General features: G+C 43.5%; 1 protein-coding gene across 1 annotated transcript in view; it reads left to right on the top strand.

The window, feature by feature from the left end:
* Positions 1-17,357, top strand: part of CHN2 (chimerin 2) — a 321,413-nt gene that overhangs the window by 196,987 nt on the left and 107,069 nt on the right. Inside the window, exons 4-6 of the mRNA XM_059074355.2 lie at positions 325-356; positions 4,951-5,064; positions 10,508-10,793. Coding sequence (XP_058930338.1) covers positions 325-356; positions 4,951-5,064; positions 10,508-10,793 — 432 coding nt within the window. The remainder of the gene's footprint in view (positions 1-324; positions 357-4,950; positions 5,065-10,507; positions 10,794-17,357) is intronic.

Genomic DNA, 17,357 nt, shown 5'->3' with positions numbered 1-17,357 from the left:
ATGAAGCCTTGTAATACTTTTATAAATTCCTTAATATTAAAATAAGCCTCACTGTGTTTCCTTCAAAAATTCTTTTATTGGGTGATTGAGTTTGGGTGGGGACTGAGCCTAATGATTAGTGAAATATGGCAATTCTAGGTCATTTTTACTCAAGAGAGTGGAATGTGTTGTTTAACTCCAGAGTGTCTTAGACCTCTGATTTGGGGAATAAAAACTGGAATAAAATTATTCCCAGGACTCTAGCTCTGTTTATTTGACTAGTATTTTTATCTATCTGATTTGAATTCAAATGCATTATTAACACTTTTCTTCTTTTCAATTTAGGTGGAAAACAGACCAAAATATTATGGAAGAGAGTATGTATTATGCTATTCATTGTTTTAATAATGTAATAAGTAGTCACTTCCTATGTCATTTAAATATTAAATATTAAAATTTTTCCAATATGTAGTCTTCATCAAATGTCCATTGTGCAAGAGTTTAATAATAAGGATAAATGCAATCAGATCCCTTTGTACTGAATTTTCTTATAATATTCAGGTGCTTGGCTTCATGAATGTGGGAGGGAGACTATCTCCTGCTACATTCAGTTCTCTTCACAAAAGCAGCCCCTGAGTGCCTGGCGAGTATTTGAAACGTAAGGCGTAAGGCGGCATTTTCCATAACTGTGGCTCTCTTAGTATTTCATTTCACTTTCTACTTCAATACTATATAAACAGCTAGGGTGTCAAAGAATGTAAACTGAGGCTGAATTCCTTACTTTCATCTACCTCAGTAAATGCAACACTCAGGAAAGTCATCTCATTTCCTTGCAGTCTTCTAAAACCAAAATGATTTCTCTTGACATGGATCTATTAGCCAAATTGCCTTAATACCATAATTATGATTTCCCCCATTTTCCTCTTATTTTTTTAAAGATTTTTTTTAATGTGGACCATTTTTAGTCTTTATTGAATTTGTTACAATATTGCTTCTGTTTTATGTTTTGGTTTTTTGGCCACGAGGCATGTGGGAACTTACCTCCCCGACCAGGGATTGAACCCGCACCCCCTGCATTGGAAGGCGAAGTCTTAACCACTGGAGCGCCAGGGAAGTCCCCCCCATTTTCCTCTTAATTTCATCTCTTGTTTTACTTTCTCAGAAACCTGCTGCAAAGCAAATACGCATTACCATAAAAATAGCTGGCAGTCTCGGCTGTGGCATGGTGCACAGCTCACAGCAGGCAGAACCACCCAGACAGAGCAAAGGGCGGAGTCGGAGGTGGGGAGGATGTCAGTCAGATGCACAATTCGATTTTCTTCCCATGTCCCACCTGGAGGCATTATAAGGTTAAAGTCTCTTTCAGCTCCCATAGCTCTCCCAGCCAATCCAAAACCTTCTTCCTCTATTCCCTTACCCATCAGAGCTTCACTTCAGTGATTAATGACCCTCTTATTTGTCCCAGTTCAGCAGCCACTTCCTAATTGCCATGGCTGCGCTTCTGAACCTTCATCCCGGACCTTGGGAGTTTAGCTGGGGGCTCTGGAATACCTGCCTGCATCACTGGCCTCCTCTCTCTTCCACCCCCATGTCCCTAACATCTAATCTGGTTGTAATAGGACTTATTTTTCTTCAGTATACTGATTTGGATTTTGCTCATAGAGCGAAAGAAAAGAGAATTAATTTTAAAAAGAGAAAATGAAAACCTATTATCTACTTCTCAAATAGAACATCTTTGTACATGAATTCCAAAAGAAACTCTATTCATTGTGTCTTTCCCTTTTTTGCATAAAAGTTGTGTTGAATAACCTTCTAGTTCTCATAGTCCAACATCCCCCCCATCCACATAAACTATAGAGTGAAACGAGACCAAAGAAACATTTTCTTAACCATAAAAAAGGAACATATCGTGTTAGAGGGAAGTTAGCTTAAAAACTTCATATTCAGTGTTTCCATTTCTTTTTAAAAAATGAAAGTTTTTGTTGTTCCATTCAAAAAGTAAGACATGCTCTATTCAGGAAATATATATGCATATTTTTTTCCTAGAAACAATCACAAGAAAGTGTGTTCAATAGATACCATTAGGGAAAGGGAATTTTTATTTCTCTACTGTTCATATTTTTATTTCTTTCGTGCCTTTTAATTTTCAAATATTGAATTTTCCCACGTGGGTAGGTATTACTTTTGTTCTTAAAAAGTTAATTAATTAGGGCTTCCCTGGTGGCGCAGTGGTTGAGAATCCGCCTGCCGATGCAGGGGACACGGGTTCGTGCCCCAGTCCGGGAAGATCCCACATGCCGCGGAGCGGCTGGGCCCGTGAGCCACGGCTGCTGAGCCTGCGCGTCCGGAGCCTGTGCTCCGCAAAGGGAGAGGCCACAACAGTGAGAGGCCCACCTACCACAAAAAAAAAAAAAAAAGTTAATTAATTAATACCCAATTAATTTGGGAAAATTAGAGCATATAGGAATCTACAAGGTGGAAAACACCATAGCCCCACCATGGAAGAGAAGCATTGTTAACTTTTTTCCCTTCATCTCTTTCTTCCCAGTCTTTGTGCAGGCTCTTTTTTTTTTTTTTTGAAAAGTTGGGATCATAGATATATACATGATGGCTACTTTTATTTTTTTTTTTATCTTTTTATTTTTTTTGGTGGTACGCGGGCCTCTCACTGCTGTGGCCTCTCCCGTTGCGGAGCACAGGCTCCTGACGCGCAGGCTCAGCGGCCATGGTTCACGGGCCCAGCCGCTCCGCGGCAGGTGGGATCCTCCCGGACCGGGGCACGAACCCATGTCCCCTGCATCGGCAGGCGGACTCTCAACCACCGCGCCACCAGGGAAGCCCCATGATGGCTACTTTTAAATCCATGCCTAAAGGGGCTGATGAGCAACACACGGGGTCTTCAGATGCACAAGATTGTCATTTTCTTCTTTTGAACAATTGAATTTAGCTTTGACACCTGACATCTGCTGCTGGCCATCCCTGAAACACGTCCATTCAAGGGAATTCAAACAAAGCTGCTTTCAGGTTAACTGCCTATTTGGGATATTCCTTCTCCCATTTTTTTTTTTTTTTTTTTTTTTTTTTTTTTTGCCCTTCTTCCCCCAGAGAGTGACCTGGGTCAGGGGTGTCAGGTTTCTGTCCCTTCGCTGCGTGTGCCTCTTCCTGCTGTGGTCACCCCCTGCCCTGCCCTGTCACGTTGTGTCCTGGACATCCCAGCCTCAAACGTCTTGTGGCACCAGCTTTTGTCCTTTCTTATGTGGGAAAGTTTCCAATGCCCTCTGCTCTTCTATCCTCTCCACGTCCCTCCCATCTCTCTCTCTCTCTCTCTCTCTCTCTCTCTCTCTCTCTCTCTCTCTCTCTCTCTCTCCCTCCCTCCCTCCCTCCCCCCCCCCCTCTCTATATATATATAGCCTGGGATCTGCAGGGCTCCCCTGAGGTCTCTGTCCAAACCATGTCCAGCCTTCTCCAGCCCCAGCTCTTGCTGCAAAGGAGGCTTCTCCACCTCCCAGCTTAGACCCACTGAACATGGGTTCTGGCCAAATTTCTCCCAATCTCCCTCCTAAAAGAACTGGGGACACTGGTCTCCTTTTGGACAGGAGGGTTGCTCTTATGTCACACAGCACATTCATCCTCACCCCAGAAAAGCGATGCTGCAAGACCTCCATACATTGGCTCTCAAGATTTAGAACCAAAATTTGAGAAGCCAGAACACCCCTTTTTCCCAAGCTATCACTGCCCTAGGCTTTTGAGAGTTGATCTGAGAACTCAAGGCCAGAGTGTTTGACCTCACTCCCCTAGGAATAAAGCTTCAGCTTGTAAGGTCTAGTTGTAAAGAATAGAAGGGATTTAAGACGTAAGTATTGTGATAGGTTTATTTTTTTCCAAAATGTTATCCTGGTACATGTGTCCTCTAAGAATCTTTGCATTCCTGTGGAAAAAAACAACAGCATTTCTTGTGTAGCCAGCTTCCCTCCCTCCCATCTCCCTTCCAGGAAGGTAAAAGGGGATTCTCTGTCCAGAAAACTTCTTCTCTAATTTATTCCCTCCAATTCCCTAAGATTGGGTAATCCTAGAAAGAGGGTGGTGTTCCCTCTCCCAAGAGCCTGGGACCCCTTGCCCCTGGCCTCACTCCGCCACAATCCAGCTCCCACCTTCCCCTGAAACACAGATTGATCAAATCTCTGATAACGGGTGAGCCGCTGTCTTTGCTTTAGGGCAGCAGAGAGAGCTGGCTGGTTGTGTGTCCCTAACTCCTGCTCTGTTCTCCTCTCCCCTGGCATTGCTGTCCGCTCTCTAGGTCCCAGACATCCCCTCCAGAGCAAAGCAGTTATTGGCCAAGCTTGCAATCCTACTGAATTTTCTACATGCATGTGTATTACTTTTTAAATTGCAGGGGAAAAAATAAACATTGTCTTTAAAAAAGAAAAATAGGTACATTTTCCAAACACATCCCTAAGCGATTGCTCTCAACATTTAGAGGAATAGAAGACTGTTCATTACTTCTGGCTATTCTTTCCAGAGAATGAGCCTCTAAAATGAACAACACCCCACACTGAAGTAAGCAGGGTGATAATCAGTACGTGCTCGTTTGCAATCAGGATAATACCTAGTGAGCAGAGTGCTAAATTGGTAAATGCTCTTTTGCTTTTCTCCGTGGATGAAAGAGGAGCCATAACCTGGCTTTTGGTTACGACTTCAATTTTCAGCTTATGATCAAAGACAATAGCAGAAAGCCAGGTGGACTGGGTGTTCTTCCTTTTGCCTTGCCTGCTTGCATGCTTATTATCTGTGTGGGTGCATGCTGAGAGCCGGGTCTAAGCCCGTCTGGAAGTATACAGTAGTCACACCCCTCTTCATTTAAATGGGGAGCTGTAGATTCCAGGTGGACCCACCATCTTTTTTAGGCAGCTCTTTGTGGTCCATGTTGGTATGTGATCTGTTCAGAACAAAGATGGTCTTGTCTCTCCTCAGGTTTCATGGGATCATCTCCCGAGAGCAGGCAGATGAGCTTCTTGGAGGCGTGGAGGGTGCCTACATTCTTAGAGAAAGCCAGCGCCAGCCAGGGTGCTACACATTAGCACTAAGGTGAGCCTGATTTCATCCACTGTTGCAACTGCTTTACAGGAGACTTTACTTATTTTTTTCCCATTTTTTTTTTGTGGTAAAATATACATAACATACAATGTAAATGTACCACTTTAACCATTTTTAAGTGTACAATTCAGTGCCATTAAATATATTCTGTGTCCTGCAGCCATCTCCACTATCCACTTCCAGAACTTTTTCATCATCCCAAACATTCTGTACCCATTAAATCAATTGCTCCCCATTCCCCCCTCATTATTTTTTATTTTCACCTCATTTACAAAGCAGCCAGCAGCGTGTCAGAGGCTTATACATTTCCTGTTATCAGTTGATGGGCTCTGAGCCTCTATTTATGCATACACGGCATTTTTTGGAGACTCATCTGCAAAGCTGGTGCTCGAGGGCTGCTTCCTTCTGAAACATCAAGCCTGCTGATTGAGACACACCTCTGCCTCCCTTCGCCCTCGGCAGAAGTCTCCACCTCACGTTGTGCGTGTGTGCCTGCACGGCCATGCGCTTTAACCAGGGGATTCTCTCAGAGATCACACTGACCCACTGAGCTCCCAGGAGCAGTCATGACGCTCCATGCCAGCGAGCCATTGGAGCACTTTACCACAAAATCACAGTATTTAAAAATCACAATTTCAGTGCTTGTGATTCGTCTGTTTACATTTTCTGTTTTTTTCCTGGTTCAGTCTCGGAAGGTTGTGCTTTTCTAAGAATTTGTCCATTTCTTCCAGGTTGTCCATTTTATTGGCATACAGTTGCTTGTAGTAATCTCTAATAATGTTTTGTATTTCTGCAATGTCAGTTGTTACTTCTCCTTTTTCATTTCTAATTCTATTGATTTGAGTCTTCTCCCTGTTTTTCTTGATGAGTCTGGCTAATGGTTTATCCATTTTGTTTATCTTCTCAAAGAACCAGCTTTTAGTTTTATTGATCTTTGCTATTATTTCCTTCATTTCTTTTTCATTTATTTCTGATCTGATCTTTATTATTTCTTTCCTTCTGCTAACTTTGGGTTTTTTTGTTCTTCTTTCTCTAATTGCTTTAGGTGTAAGGTTAGGTTGTTTATTTGAGATGTTTCTTATTTCTTGAGGTAGGATTGTATCCCTCTTAGAACTGCTTTTGCTGCATCCCATAGGTTTTAGGTCATCGTGGGGTTTTTTTTGTTTGTTTTGTTTTTTGTGGTATGCGGGCCTCTCACTGCTGTGGCCTCTCCCGTTGTGTTGCGGAGCACAGGCTCTGGACGCGCAGGCCCAGAGGCCATGACCCATGGGGCCAACCGCTCGGCGGCATGTGGGATCCTCCCAGACTGGGGCACAAACCTGTGGTCCTTGCATTGGCAGGCGGACTCCCAACCACTGCGCCACCAGGGAAGCCCATCGTGTTTTCATTGTCATTTGTTTCTAGGTATTTTTTGATTTCCTCTTTGATTTCTTCAGTGAGCTCTTGGTTATTTATTAGTGTATTGTTTAGCCTCCATGTGTTAGTATTTTTTACAGATTTTTTCCTGTAATTGATATCTAGTCTCATAGTGTTGTGGTCATAAAAGATACTTGATACGATTTCAATTTTCTTAAATTTACTAAGGCTTGATCTGTGACCCAAGATATGATCTATCCTGGGGAATGTTCCATGAGCACTTGAGAAGAAAGTGTATTCTGTTGTTTTTGGATGGAATGTCTTATAAATATCAATTAAGTCCATCTTGTTTAATGTACCATTTAAAGCTTGTGTTTCCTTATTTATTTTCATTTTGGATGATCTGTCCATTGGTGAAAGTGGGGTGTTAAAGTCCCCTACTATGATTGTATTACTGTCGATTTCCCCTTTTATAGCTGGTAGCATGTGCCTTGTGTATTGAGGTGCTCCTATGTTGGGTGCATAAATATTTACAATTGTTATATCTTCTTCTTGGATTGATCCCTTGATCATTATGTAGTGTCCTTCTTTGTCTCTTGTAATAGTCTTTATTTTATTATTATTATTTTTAATTTATTTTATTTATTTTTGGCTGTGTTGGGTCTTCATTGTGCACAGGCTTTCTCTAGTTGTGGCGAGCAGGGGCTACTCTTCGTTGCAGTGAGCAGGCTTCTCATTGTGGTGGCTTCTCTTGTTGCAGAGCACAGGCTCTAGGCACGCAGGCTTCAGTAGTTGTGGCACGCGGGCTCTAGAGTGCAGACTTAGTAGTTGTGGCACATGGACTTAGTTGCTCCGAGGCATGTGGAGTCTTCCTGGACCAAGGCTTGAACCCGTGTCCCCTGCATTGGCAGGCAGATTCTTAACCATTGTGCCACCAGGGAAGCCCTAGTCTTTATTTTAAAGTCTGTTTTGTCTGATGAGAATTGCTACTCCGGCTTTCTTTTGATTTCCATTTGCATGGGATATCTTTTTCCATCCCCTCACTTTCAGTCTGTATGTGTCCCTAGGTCTGAAGTGGGTCTCTTGTAAACAGCATATATACGGGTCTTGTTTTTGTATCCATTCAGCCAGTCTGTGTTTTTTGGTTGGAGCATTTAATCCATTTACATTTAAGGTCGTTATCAATATGTATGTTCCTATTACCATTTTCTTAATTGTTGTGGGTTTGTTATTGTAGGTCTTTTCCTTCTCTTGTGTTTCCTGCCTAGAGAAGTTCCTTTAGCATTTGTAAATTAGAACACACCTTAACACCATACATAAAAATAAACTCACAATGGATTAAAGACCTAAATGTAAGGCCAGACACTATAAAACTGTTAGAAGGAAACATAGGCAGAACACTCTATGACATAAATCACAGCAAGATCCTTCTTGACCCACCTCCTACAGAAATGGAAATAAAAACAAAAATAAACAAACGGGACCTAATGAAACTTAAAAGCTTTTGCACAGCAAAGGAAAACATAAACAAGATGAAAAGACAACCCTCAGAATAGGAGAAAATATTTGCAAATGAACTGACAAAGGGTTAATCTCCAAAATTTACAAGCAGCTCCTGAAGCTCTATATCCAAAAAAAACAAACAACCCAATCCAAAAATGGACAGAAGACCAAAATAGACATTTCTCCAAAGAAGATATATAGATTGCCAACAAACACATGAAAGGATGTTCAACATCACTAATCATTAGAGAAATGTAAATCAAAACTACAATGAGGTAAGGTTATCACCTCACACCAGTCAGAATGGCCATCATCAAAAAATCTACAAACAATAAATGCTGGAGGGGTTGTGGAGAAAAGGGAACCCTCTTGCACTGTTGGTGGGAATGTAAATTGTTACAGCCACTATGGAGAACAGTATGAATGGTCCTTACAAAACTAAAACTAGAACTACCATATGACCCAGCAATCCCACTACTGGGCATATACCCTGAGAAAACCATAATTCAAAAAGAGTCATGCACCACTATGTTCACTGCAGCACTATTTACAATAGCTAGGATATGGAAGCAACCTAAGTGTCCACTGACAGATGAATGGGTAAAGAAGATGTGGCACATATATACAATGGAATATTATTCAGCCATATAAGGAAACAAAATTGAGTTATTTGTAGTGAGATGGATGGACCTAGAGTCTGTCATACAGAGTGAAGTAAGTCAGAAAGAGAAAAACAAATACTGTATGCTAACACATATATATATGGAATCTAAAAAATGGTTCTGAAAAACCTAGGGACAGGACAGGAACAAAATCGCCAACGTAGAGAATGGACTTGAGGACACGGGGAGGGGGAAGGGTAAGCTGGGACGAAGTGAGAGAGTGACACGGACATATATACACTATCAAATGTAAAATAGATAGCTAGTGGGAAGCAGCCACATAGCACAGGGAGATCAGCTTGGTGCTTTGTGACCACCTAGAGGGGTGGGATAGGGAGGGTGGGAGGGAGACGCAAGAAGGGAGGAGATGTGGAGATATATGTATATGTATAGCTGATTCACTTTGTTATAAAGCAGAAACTAACACACCATTGTAAAGCAATTATACTCCAATAAAGATGTTAAACAAAAAATAAAAGAAAATAAAAATCACAACACCCAAAAGGCATTGCATTTACTGCACCTTCCTAACCTGGATCAAATATTTTATGTCCTTTGATCCTCATGGCAATCCTGTAAGGTCTGGTGAAGGTTTTCAATTTCAGAATTGGATTGTCTTCCAAAAGTTCATTCATCAGCTCTTTGGAATTGGGAAGCTCTTTCTCCATGGAAGAAATGGTATCAATGAAACACTTCCCAGGGCCTTCCCTGGTGGCACAGTGGTTGGGAGTCTGCCTGCCAATGTAGGGGACACCATGCTCTAGAGCCCGCAAGCCACAACTACTGAACCCGTGTGCCACAACTACTGAAGCCCACACGCCTGGAGCCTGTGCTCCGCAACAAGAGAAGCCACAGCAACGAGAAGCCTGTGCACGCAACGAACAGCAGCCCCCTCTCGCCGCAACTAGAGAAAGCCCGCGCGCAGCAGCGAAGGCCCAACGCAGCCATAAGAATATAAATAAATAAATTTATTTAAAAAAAAAAGGAAAGAAAGAAACACTTCCCAGGTCAGCCCACAAAGGTGTGTTCAGCAGTGGGTTGACCACCATCTCGATGTTGTGATTGTGGAAAGGTAGATGCTTTCCAAGCTGCAACTGGGGATGGCATATCTTCAGTGATGTCATTATGAGGAAGCACTTCAAGAGTAGCAAGTGCTCTAGAGATGCAAAGTATTTTCCCAGCTTCCCAGCACCCCAGCAGCAGGAGTTGACAGTCCCATTGGGGAGCCAGGCAGCAGCTGTGAGATACAGGACCAAGGCCAAGAGGGAACAATCAGCATTAAAGGGAGAGCACCCTGATGATTAGGTCACTGGAATGCTGGCTCTGGCGTTCAAGCATGGAGCTCCACACAGCTCCCCTGTTTCCCTTCTGTTGGACCAAGTGGAGTGGGAGGCATGGGGTGCTTTACTGGTAGTGGTTAAAGATGTAATAATAAAAGGACATCAGACCAGTGGTGATAGCTTCCCTTGCAGAGGTAATTGCCTGGTACAGGGGAGGGGCTGGAGGGGCATGGCTAGTTCCCATTAAGAAATTCAAGTAAGATATCTGTAAATCAGGCAGTACTCCCTGACTTTGACAAATGAGAATGATTATGACCCAATGGCCTTAGTCATTTCTAGGATCAAATGATGCCATATGACTGGCTGGGGTTAAACCCACCTTTGCCTCTTTCCAGGGATGTAGCCTCAATCAGATACCCCATCTTTTCAAGGCTCAGTTTCCTCAGCAGTCAAACAGGGGTAATAATTGCACCTGTCTCAACGGGTCTCCATGATAACTTAATGAGGACAATCATGTCCAAGGGCTTAGCCCAGTGCCTGGCATTCAGGACACGCTCGGGAAGTTTTAGCAGCCATTACCACTCACTGGCCTGATTTCTAACACTGCTGTGGTTTCTCCTTCCTCATGGGCAGGTTTGGAAACCAGACCTTAAACTACAGGCTCTTCTATGATGGAAAACACTTCGTGGGTGAGAAGAGGTTTGAATCGATTCACGATCTGGTCACAGATGGCTTGATAACACTGTACATAGAAACAAAAGCTTCTGAATACATTTCCAAAATGACAACAAATCCCATCTATGAACACATTGGATATGCCACTTTACTCAGAGAAAAAGTATCCAGGAGGCTAAGCAGGTCTAAAAACGAATCAAGAAAAGCCAGCGTCACAAATGAAGAACACACAGCAGTTGAAAAGGTAAGCTATGCGAGGGACAAAAACAGTCTCTCTGTTTTTAATCTCTGCTCAAAAACTGGACGATTAATTCTGTGTGTGATTTGCCAATATGTTGTAGGAGACCACACCCCACCTCCACCGAAAGAACTTTAGAATTTTCATACGAAAAGGGACCTTGGACATCTTTCAGTTCAACCCCCTCTTATTTTACAGATGAGGACAGTGAGGTCCAGAAATGTTCGATGATTTGCCCCAACTCATGCAGTCAGAGCCAGGACTTTCACAGATAATTATCTGTGAGTTTATTTGGAGTTTGAAAGGAAAAAAAAAAAAAAATCCCATTAATGTTTTATGATGAAACTAGTCACTTGCTTTTTAATTGCCATTTGAGGTGTTACTGGCTCCATCTCTAGTTCCACCCAGCTGGCCAAATAGATGGTATTTGCATTTCCTTCTCTTAGGACTGGGTGACCATGCATGATCCACAGGTCAGCTGTCTCTTGAAGGTGGTTTTACCTAGATAACAGATTTTACTGACAGAGATGGGAGCATTAGCGGTGATGATGGCTGTCTCTGGGAGGCTTGGAAAGGCAGGCTATCCTTTGTCCCAAAGGAGGAGTTATTATGCCTCGCCGAGGATTAGAAGCTCCTGAGTGGGTGATGTTCAAGGTGGTTGCATCATGGCAGGATGTGGCGAGGAAGATCTGATTTTCCTCTCCAGTAAGCTGCTGTTTATTTGAAAGACACCACCACAGTTTGCTAGCAGATTTTTTGGATGTGCCTCTTTAGGAACCATCTGCTTTGCCTGGTCCTATCTGTTTTCCACTGAAAGAAAGTGACAGCCAGCCACACCAGTCAGCCCCCACTGAGCCCGTGCTGAGCCCAGCTTCTAAGGCGAGCTGGGACTGGGGCAGGTATAAAAAAGCAGGGCGAGCACCGTTCCTTCTGGTGGTCACTAATCCTTAATTAAACTAGAACGGCCCCCTTCGTCCCCCTGTTGTCCAGTGTTAGCAGACAGCAAAGGAACCTCAGGTTGATTGGTCTTCGGCTTTGGCGACGGGGATGCACCAGAAAGCACTGAAATGAGGCGGAGAGAGCAGAGGATGGCAGGCCGTCCTGTTGGCAGACAGGGGATGATCGTAATTGATTTGCTAATTAAGCTTTAGAGCCTAGGAGAGCCTTCCTCAGAATCCTGTCAGTTGAGCAGCTGGCTCATGAAAAAAATCATTTGCCATTTTCTTTTTATAACTTCAGAGTCTCCAAAGCACCTGTTTATTCTTTTGCAAATAATTAATTGGGGAAGTGGAGGGGTTTCTGATTGTTTACATTTCAAAAGAAGAGAGAGAGAGAACTTGGGTCCCAACTTTCAGAGTTTGTTCCCGTCTAGGCAAAAGCCGTTCCTTACTCTGTTTGCCAAATCTGTTCGAAGGTAATCTAGAATAGAAAATCTGGAAGCTGACCTTCCTAGCCATGACAAATCAGAGGATGAATTGTAAAATAAATCTCTGAAGTGGTGTTTATATTTCTGAATTGGAGAGTGATGCCACCAGAAAGGCAGTCTGTTACAACTGCAGGCAACACACTAGAACATTTCCAGGAAAAGAGGTGAGCAGGAAGTGACTCTTGTGTAGTTGGGAAGAGAGTTTAGATCCTGGGTGTTGGAATTGACATTCACCGATTTCTGCCTTCCCCCACAAGGGAAGTTGGGTCACTGGAAACTGATATTTCTAGATGATAGTCCCATAAGGAAATTTACATGATAAAATATGCCCTTTCTTGTAGATCATTTTGTATTTATTTATTAAAATTAAATTTGGGAGGAAATTAATAGGTTAATAATCACTTTGAGTGAGCCACCCAGTACGCTTTTACCTTTTTAGGAAAAGGTAAATAAAGAAAATGTTGAAGGAGGAAGTCCAAACTCAGTGAAAGATTTGATGGACAGGTGTTGGCGGTGTGGGTTTCTTGGATGCTAATGATGCAGTGTTTGGCTTTCCTGGAGGACACTCCGAATACTGGGTCTGGTCGTTTGCCAGGAGTCACTCATTTTATCCTTTTTTTTTTTTTTTTTTTTTTTTTTTTTTTTTTGCGGTACGTGGGCCTCTCACTGTTGTGGCCTCTCGCGTTGCAGAGCGCAGGCTCAGCAGCCATGGCTCACGGGCCCAGCCGCTCCGCGGCATGTGGGATCTTCCCGGACCGGGGCACGAACACGTGTCCCCTGCATCGGCAGGCGGACTCTCAACCACTGCGCCACCAGGGAAGCCCCCAGGGCTCACTCATTTTGTTATTGGATTTGTGAAGTAACTTGGTACGCCTCCATCTGTTTCTCTCTGACCTGTATTGACAAGTGGAATTACCAAGTCTCAGTCTTGCCAGAAACTCCATTTCCCTTAAGGGCAGGTCAGTGGACTGCTGCCATGGAGACAGTGACTAGAAAAGAGGTGGCAGAAACTTGAGTGGATTGACTGAGAATGTCCGCGGCACCTGTCTGCTTCGGTAATGGCACGTCTTGAAGGTTTTAATGAGTGAAATGGGTAGGTTTCCTAATACTTCTCAAATCCAGACAGCCCAGCATTTCATTATCCAGAGTGCTTAAACTCCGTCTGCCATATATTTTATTGATCATTTCCTAATGAATCCAGAGAGACTATGTTACCTGTAAGTCCAAGAATATTAACAGTGTAAATTGACAAAAAGATATTACCTACCCCATCAGATTTGAGCGGTTTCCAGATTTACCTCCTGTCAAGATGGTTAGCAGTGAACTTGATTTTAATACCTGCAGATGAGGTGGGGAGAGGGGAGGGTGCAAAAAAAAAATGTTGTGGTTGTTAGCCAATAGGGATCTGTTTTCTTTCTGATTCTTTAATTGATTTTTAAAACATTATGATCTATGAGGGCCACCGTTTCGTGCATTTAATTAAAATGGTCATGCCCGGTGTCACTTCTTTATGAAACTTATTTCAGAATTTATTCCATAGATGGATTGTCTACTGACCTCCAAAACTGGTGCTGTAAGCAACGTAAGAATAACAGGATTTAACATTGGTTCAGGCATTTGCAGTTCATAAACAGATTTCATGCATGTGAAATAGTTTGCCATTTTATCCTCAGAACAACTTTGCCAGGTACATAGGGCAGGAATCATTATCCCCACTTTATTGAAAAAATCATAATGGCAGGATGAGGAATCAGACCCACACTTCCTAACTCCAAGTTCAAAGCTTCTTAAATCTGTGGAGCAGCTGGACCTCATTCTGTTCTTACTGCCCTTATTGCCTTAAGCAAACACCCTTGCTTTTGACCATCCTAAGTCAACTGATGATAAGAATCACTTAATATTTATGTGATGTGTTTTTGAAAATACACTGCTATTAATAGCTTTAATAACTAAACTGTCTTGTAAACGATACCCAACTGAATCAAATACATGTGACAACAATATTTTCAATAGCACATTTATTAAATAAGTTTGGCTTGCTGAATTAAATTGCATTTATGCTTTACTGGAGAAGAATCATCTGTACTCTTTTTTTTTTTTTTTTTTGCGGTACGCGGGCCTCTCACTGTTGTGGCCTCTCCCGTTGCGGAGCAGAGGCTCCGGACGCGCAGGCCCAGCGGCCATGGCTCACGGGCTCAGCCGCTCCGGCATGTGGGATCTTCCTGGACTGGGGCACGAACCCACGTCCCCTGCATCGGCAGGCGGATTCTCAACCACTGCGCCACCAGGGAAGCCCTCATCTGTACTCTTGATACAATACAAGCACATTGAAGAATTATTATAGTTTACCATTATTCACTATTTTTTACAATAGCAAACATCAGAAAACAACCTAAATGCCCATCAATTGGGGATTGCTTAGATGAATTATGGTACACCGATGTACAGGAATATCATGCAACCACAGAAAAGAACGAGGAGGCTCTCATATGGACCAGTTTGAAAAGATTACCCAGAGTTATCAAATGCAAAAACCAATATACTATAGTATGGGCAGTATGGTTTCATTTGTGTAAACCAGAAAAAAAAGATTTCACACATTTTTTTTCTGGCAAAATCATAAAACATCCCTTGAAGGATGCAAGAGCTAGTATCAGGGTCGCCAGTGTGGAGGGGAAGGGGGTGTCTAAGATGTAAGGGAGGGAAGGAGACTCCTGCTGCTATTTCATACTCTTTGAATTTGGAACCATGATAAATGCAGGATCCCATTCAGAAAATTAAATAAGAAAACAAAATTCATCATGTCCTAAATTCACATACGTTAAAGCAAACCCTCAGTAAAACATCTTCTCTACTCAGTGTATCACACACACACATATACAGTTCCAACCCTCTGGACCCAGACTGCTTTCCCACCCCTTCTCATTGGCCCCCTTCCCCATCCTGATAGCTCTTTTTTTTCTTTCATTTCTCCTTTGGATTGTTAGCAAAGAGTCTGTATTTAGAAGCCTTTTGCTGAAGGTTGGGGGCTAGAAGATGGTAATTATATCACAGACCTAAATCAGCAAATAAAGAGTACGGTGTGACTGTCCCTGGAAATGGGGTGACTGTTGCTCCCTCCCTGATCTTGACCCCTGACCACCTAAAGGCCCCTCAACAGTGCTCCCCTGGGGTTCTTTCCAGCTCTCCCCCCATTTTTCATGCCCTTCCACCCCACCCGCCTTTCTCAAGCCACCCAGGCCAGCTACCAGATTCCTCTTGCTTTCCTACAGCAGCGAGGAAGCCTTTTTCGTTCCTGCTTGTCTTACTGTGAAACCAGGAGAGAGACCTTTTCTGGAGTGAAGGGCTCTGTCCTCCTGTATAGATGAGTGTTTCAGAGAGGAATGATCTCCAACGTCCACACCACCATTTATTTTCTTTTAGAAATAATTATTTTTTTAATGTCCAGGGTGAACCTTTCATCTTTTATTTCACTGTTTCCACCATAGGGATCAGCTGGCCTGAAAGATATCTTTGCCTAATACCATGTTACATTTTTCTCCATACTCCTGGAGCAAGAGGAAGTGCCCCCCCCCCCCCGCCCCAGGGCACAAATCTCCAGGCCTCGCTTACTGAGACGCCTCAGCAGTGGATTCAGCTCATCCTGAGTGGTTCTCCCCACCAGTCCCATGATGGCCCCCAATGGCTGGTGCCCCTTGGTGACTTTTCACTCATCAGAGTGTTGCTCTTGCAACACTTTTCATCTTGGAAACCATCTGATTTGCTTTGTCTACAGGACAAAGTTCAGATTCCTCAGCAGGACATTTGCAGCCCATCTAAGCCCAGGCTCCCCTGGAAGCAGAGCCTGAGGCAAGGGCTTGGTGCCTTGGTAATTTGGGAAGGCAGCCAGGGAGCAGGAGGGAGAGTGAAACAGACAAGGAGAGAAGCCAGTAGAAATGCAGATTATTGAGTTGGGCACCTTCCAAGGAGCCATGTAGAACTGCTCCTGGGAGGAACTGAAAGGGGGGTGGTATTTGCCCACCACGCCCTGACCTCTGTTGGCTGAGGGGTGCTTGTGAGCTGTTAAGTCCCTCAAACACCAGGCTGTGCCTGCAGAGAACCAGGTGGGTGCCTAAGGGCAGGGAGTGAGAGATCACAGTGAGGACAGATGCTGTCGGACTGCCGGAAGGTGAGAGCCACAGTGATGCCCGGTGGGTGGGTGGGGGTGATGGTGGGCCAGACAATGTCCACTGCAGTCCGGCCCCGCCTTTCCCAGACTGTCTCGCTGGCCTGTGGTCTACAGATGTTCCTGTGCCCCTCGCCTCCCCTCCCTCTGTGCCCCGTCTGACATGCCTTCCCTCTCCTGTTATCTTCAGCTTTCTGTTCACCATTTAGAGACAAGCACAGCCTCCCTAATAAAACCTGCTGAGACCCACCCTCCCTCACAGACTCTAAAGGATTGATCTCATCTCACCACTATCTCACCACTTGCAAAACAAAAAACTTTGTATTGATGTATAGTTGTTTTACAATGTTGTGTTAGCTTCAGGTATACTGCAAAGTGATTCAAATATATATATTGTTTTTCAGATTCTTTTCCATTATAGGTTATTACAAGATATTGACTGTAGTTCCCTGTGCCATATAGTAGTTCCTTGTTGTTTTTCCATTTTATATATAATAGTGTGTGTCTATTAATCCCAAACTCCCAATTTACCCCTCCCCCTTCCCCTTTGGTAACCATAAGTTTGTTTTCTATGTTTGTGAATCTGTTTCTGTTTTGTAAGTAAGTTCATTTTACCATTTTTTTAGCCTAATGTTTTGCACATAATCTTTAAGATAATTTGGGCTTCCCTGGTGGCGCAGTGGTTGAGAATCTGCCTGCCGATGCAGGAGACACGGGTTCGTGCCCCGGTCCGGGAAGATCCCACATGCCGCGGAGCGGCTGGGCCCGTGAGCCATGGCCGCTGAGCCTGCGCGTCCGGAGCCTGTGCTCCGCAACGGGAGAGGCCACAGCAGTGAGAGGCCCGCATACCGCAAAAAAAAAAAAAAAAAAAAGATAATTTAACATGCTGTGTCTCAGGTAATTATTGAAATCAATGGTTCTCAGTGTCTCCCTCAGCGACTGGCAGCATCACATTCCCCAAGAGACTGATTAGAAATTC

This window comes from Kogia breviceps, chromosome 9 (assembly GCF_026419965.1).
Source record: "Kogia breviceps isolate mKogBre1 chromosome 9, mKogBre1 haplotype 1, whole genome shotgun sequence".
Taxonomy (NCBI): domain Eukaryota; kingdom Metazoa; phylum Chordata; class Mammalia; order Artiodactyla; family Physeteridae; genus Kogia; species Kogia breviceps.
This window is presented reverse-complemented; position numbering and strand designations above follow the sequence as displayed.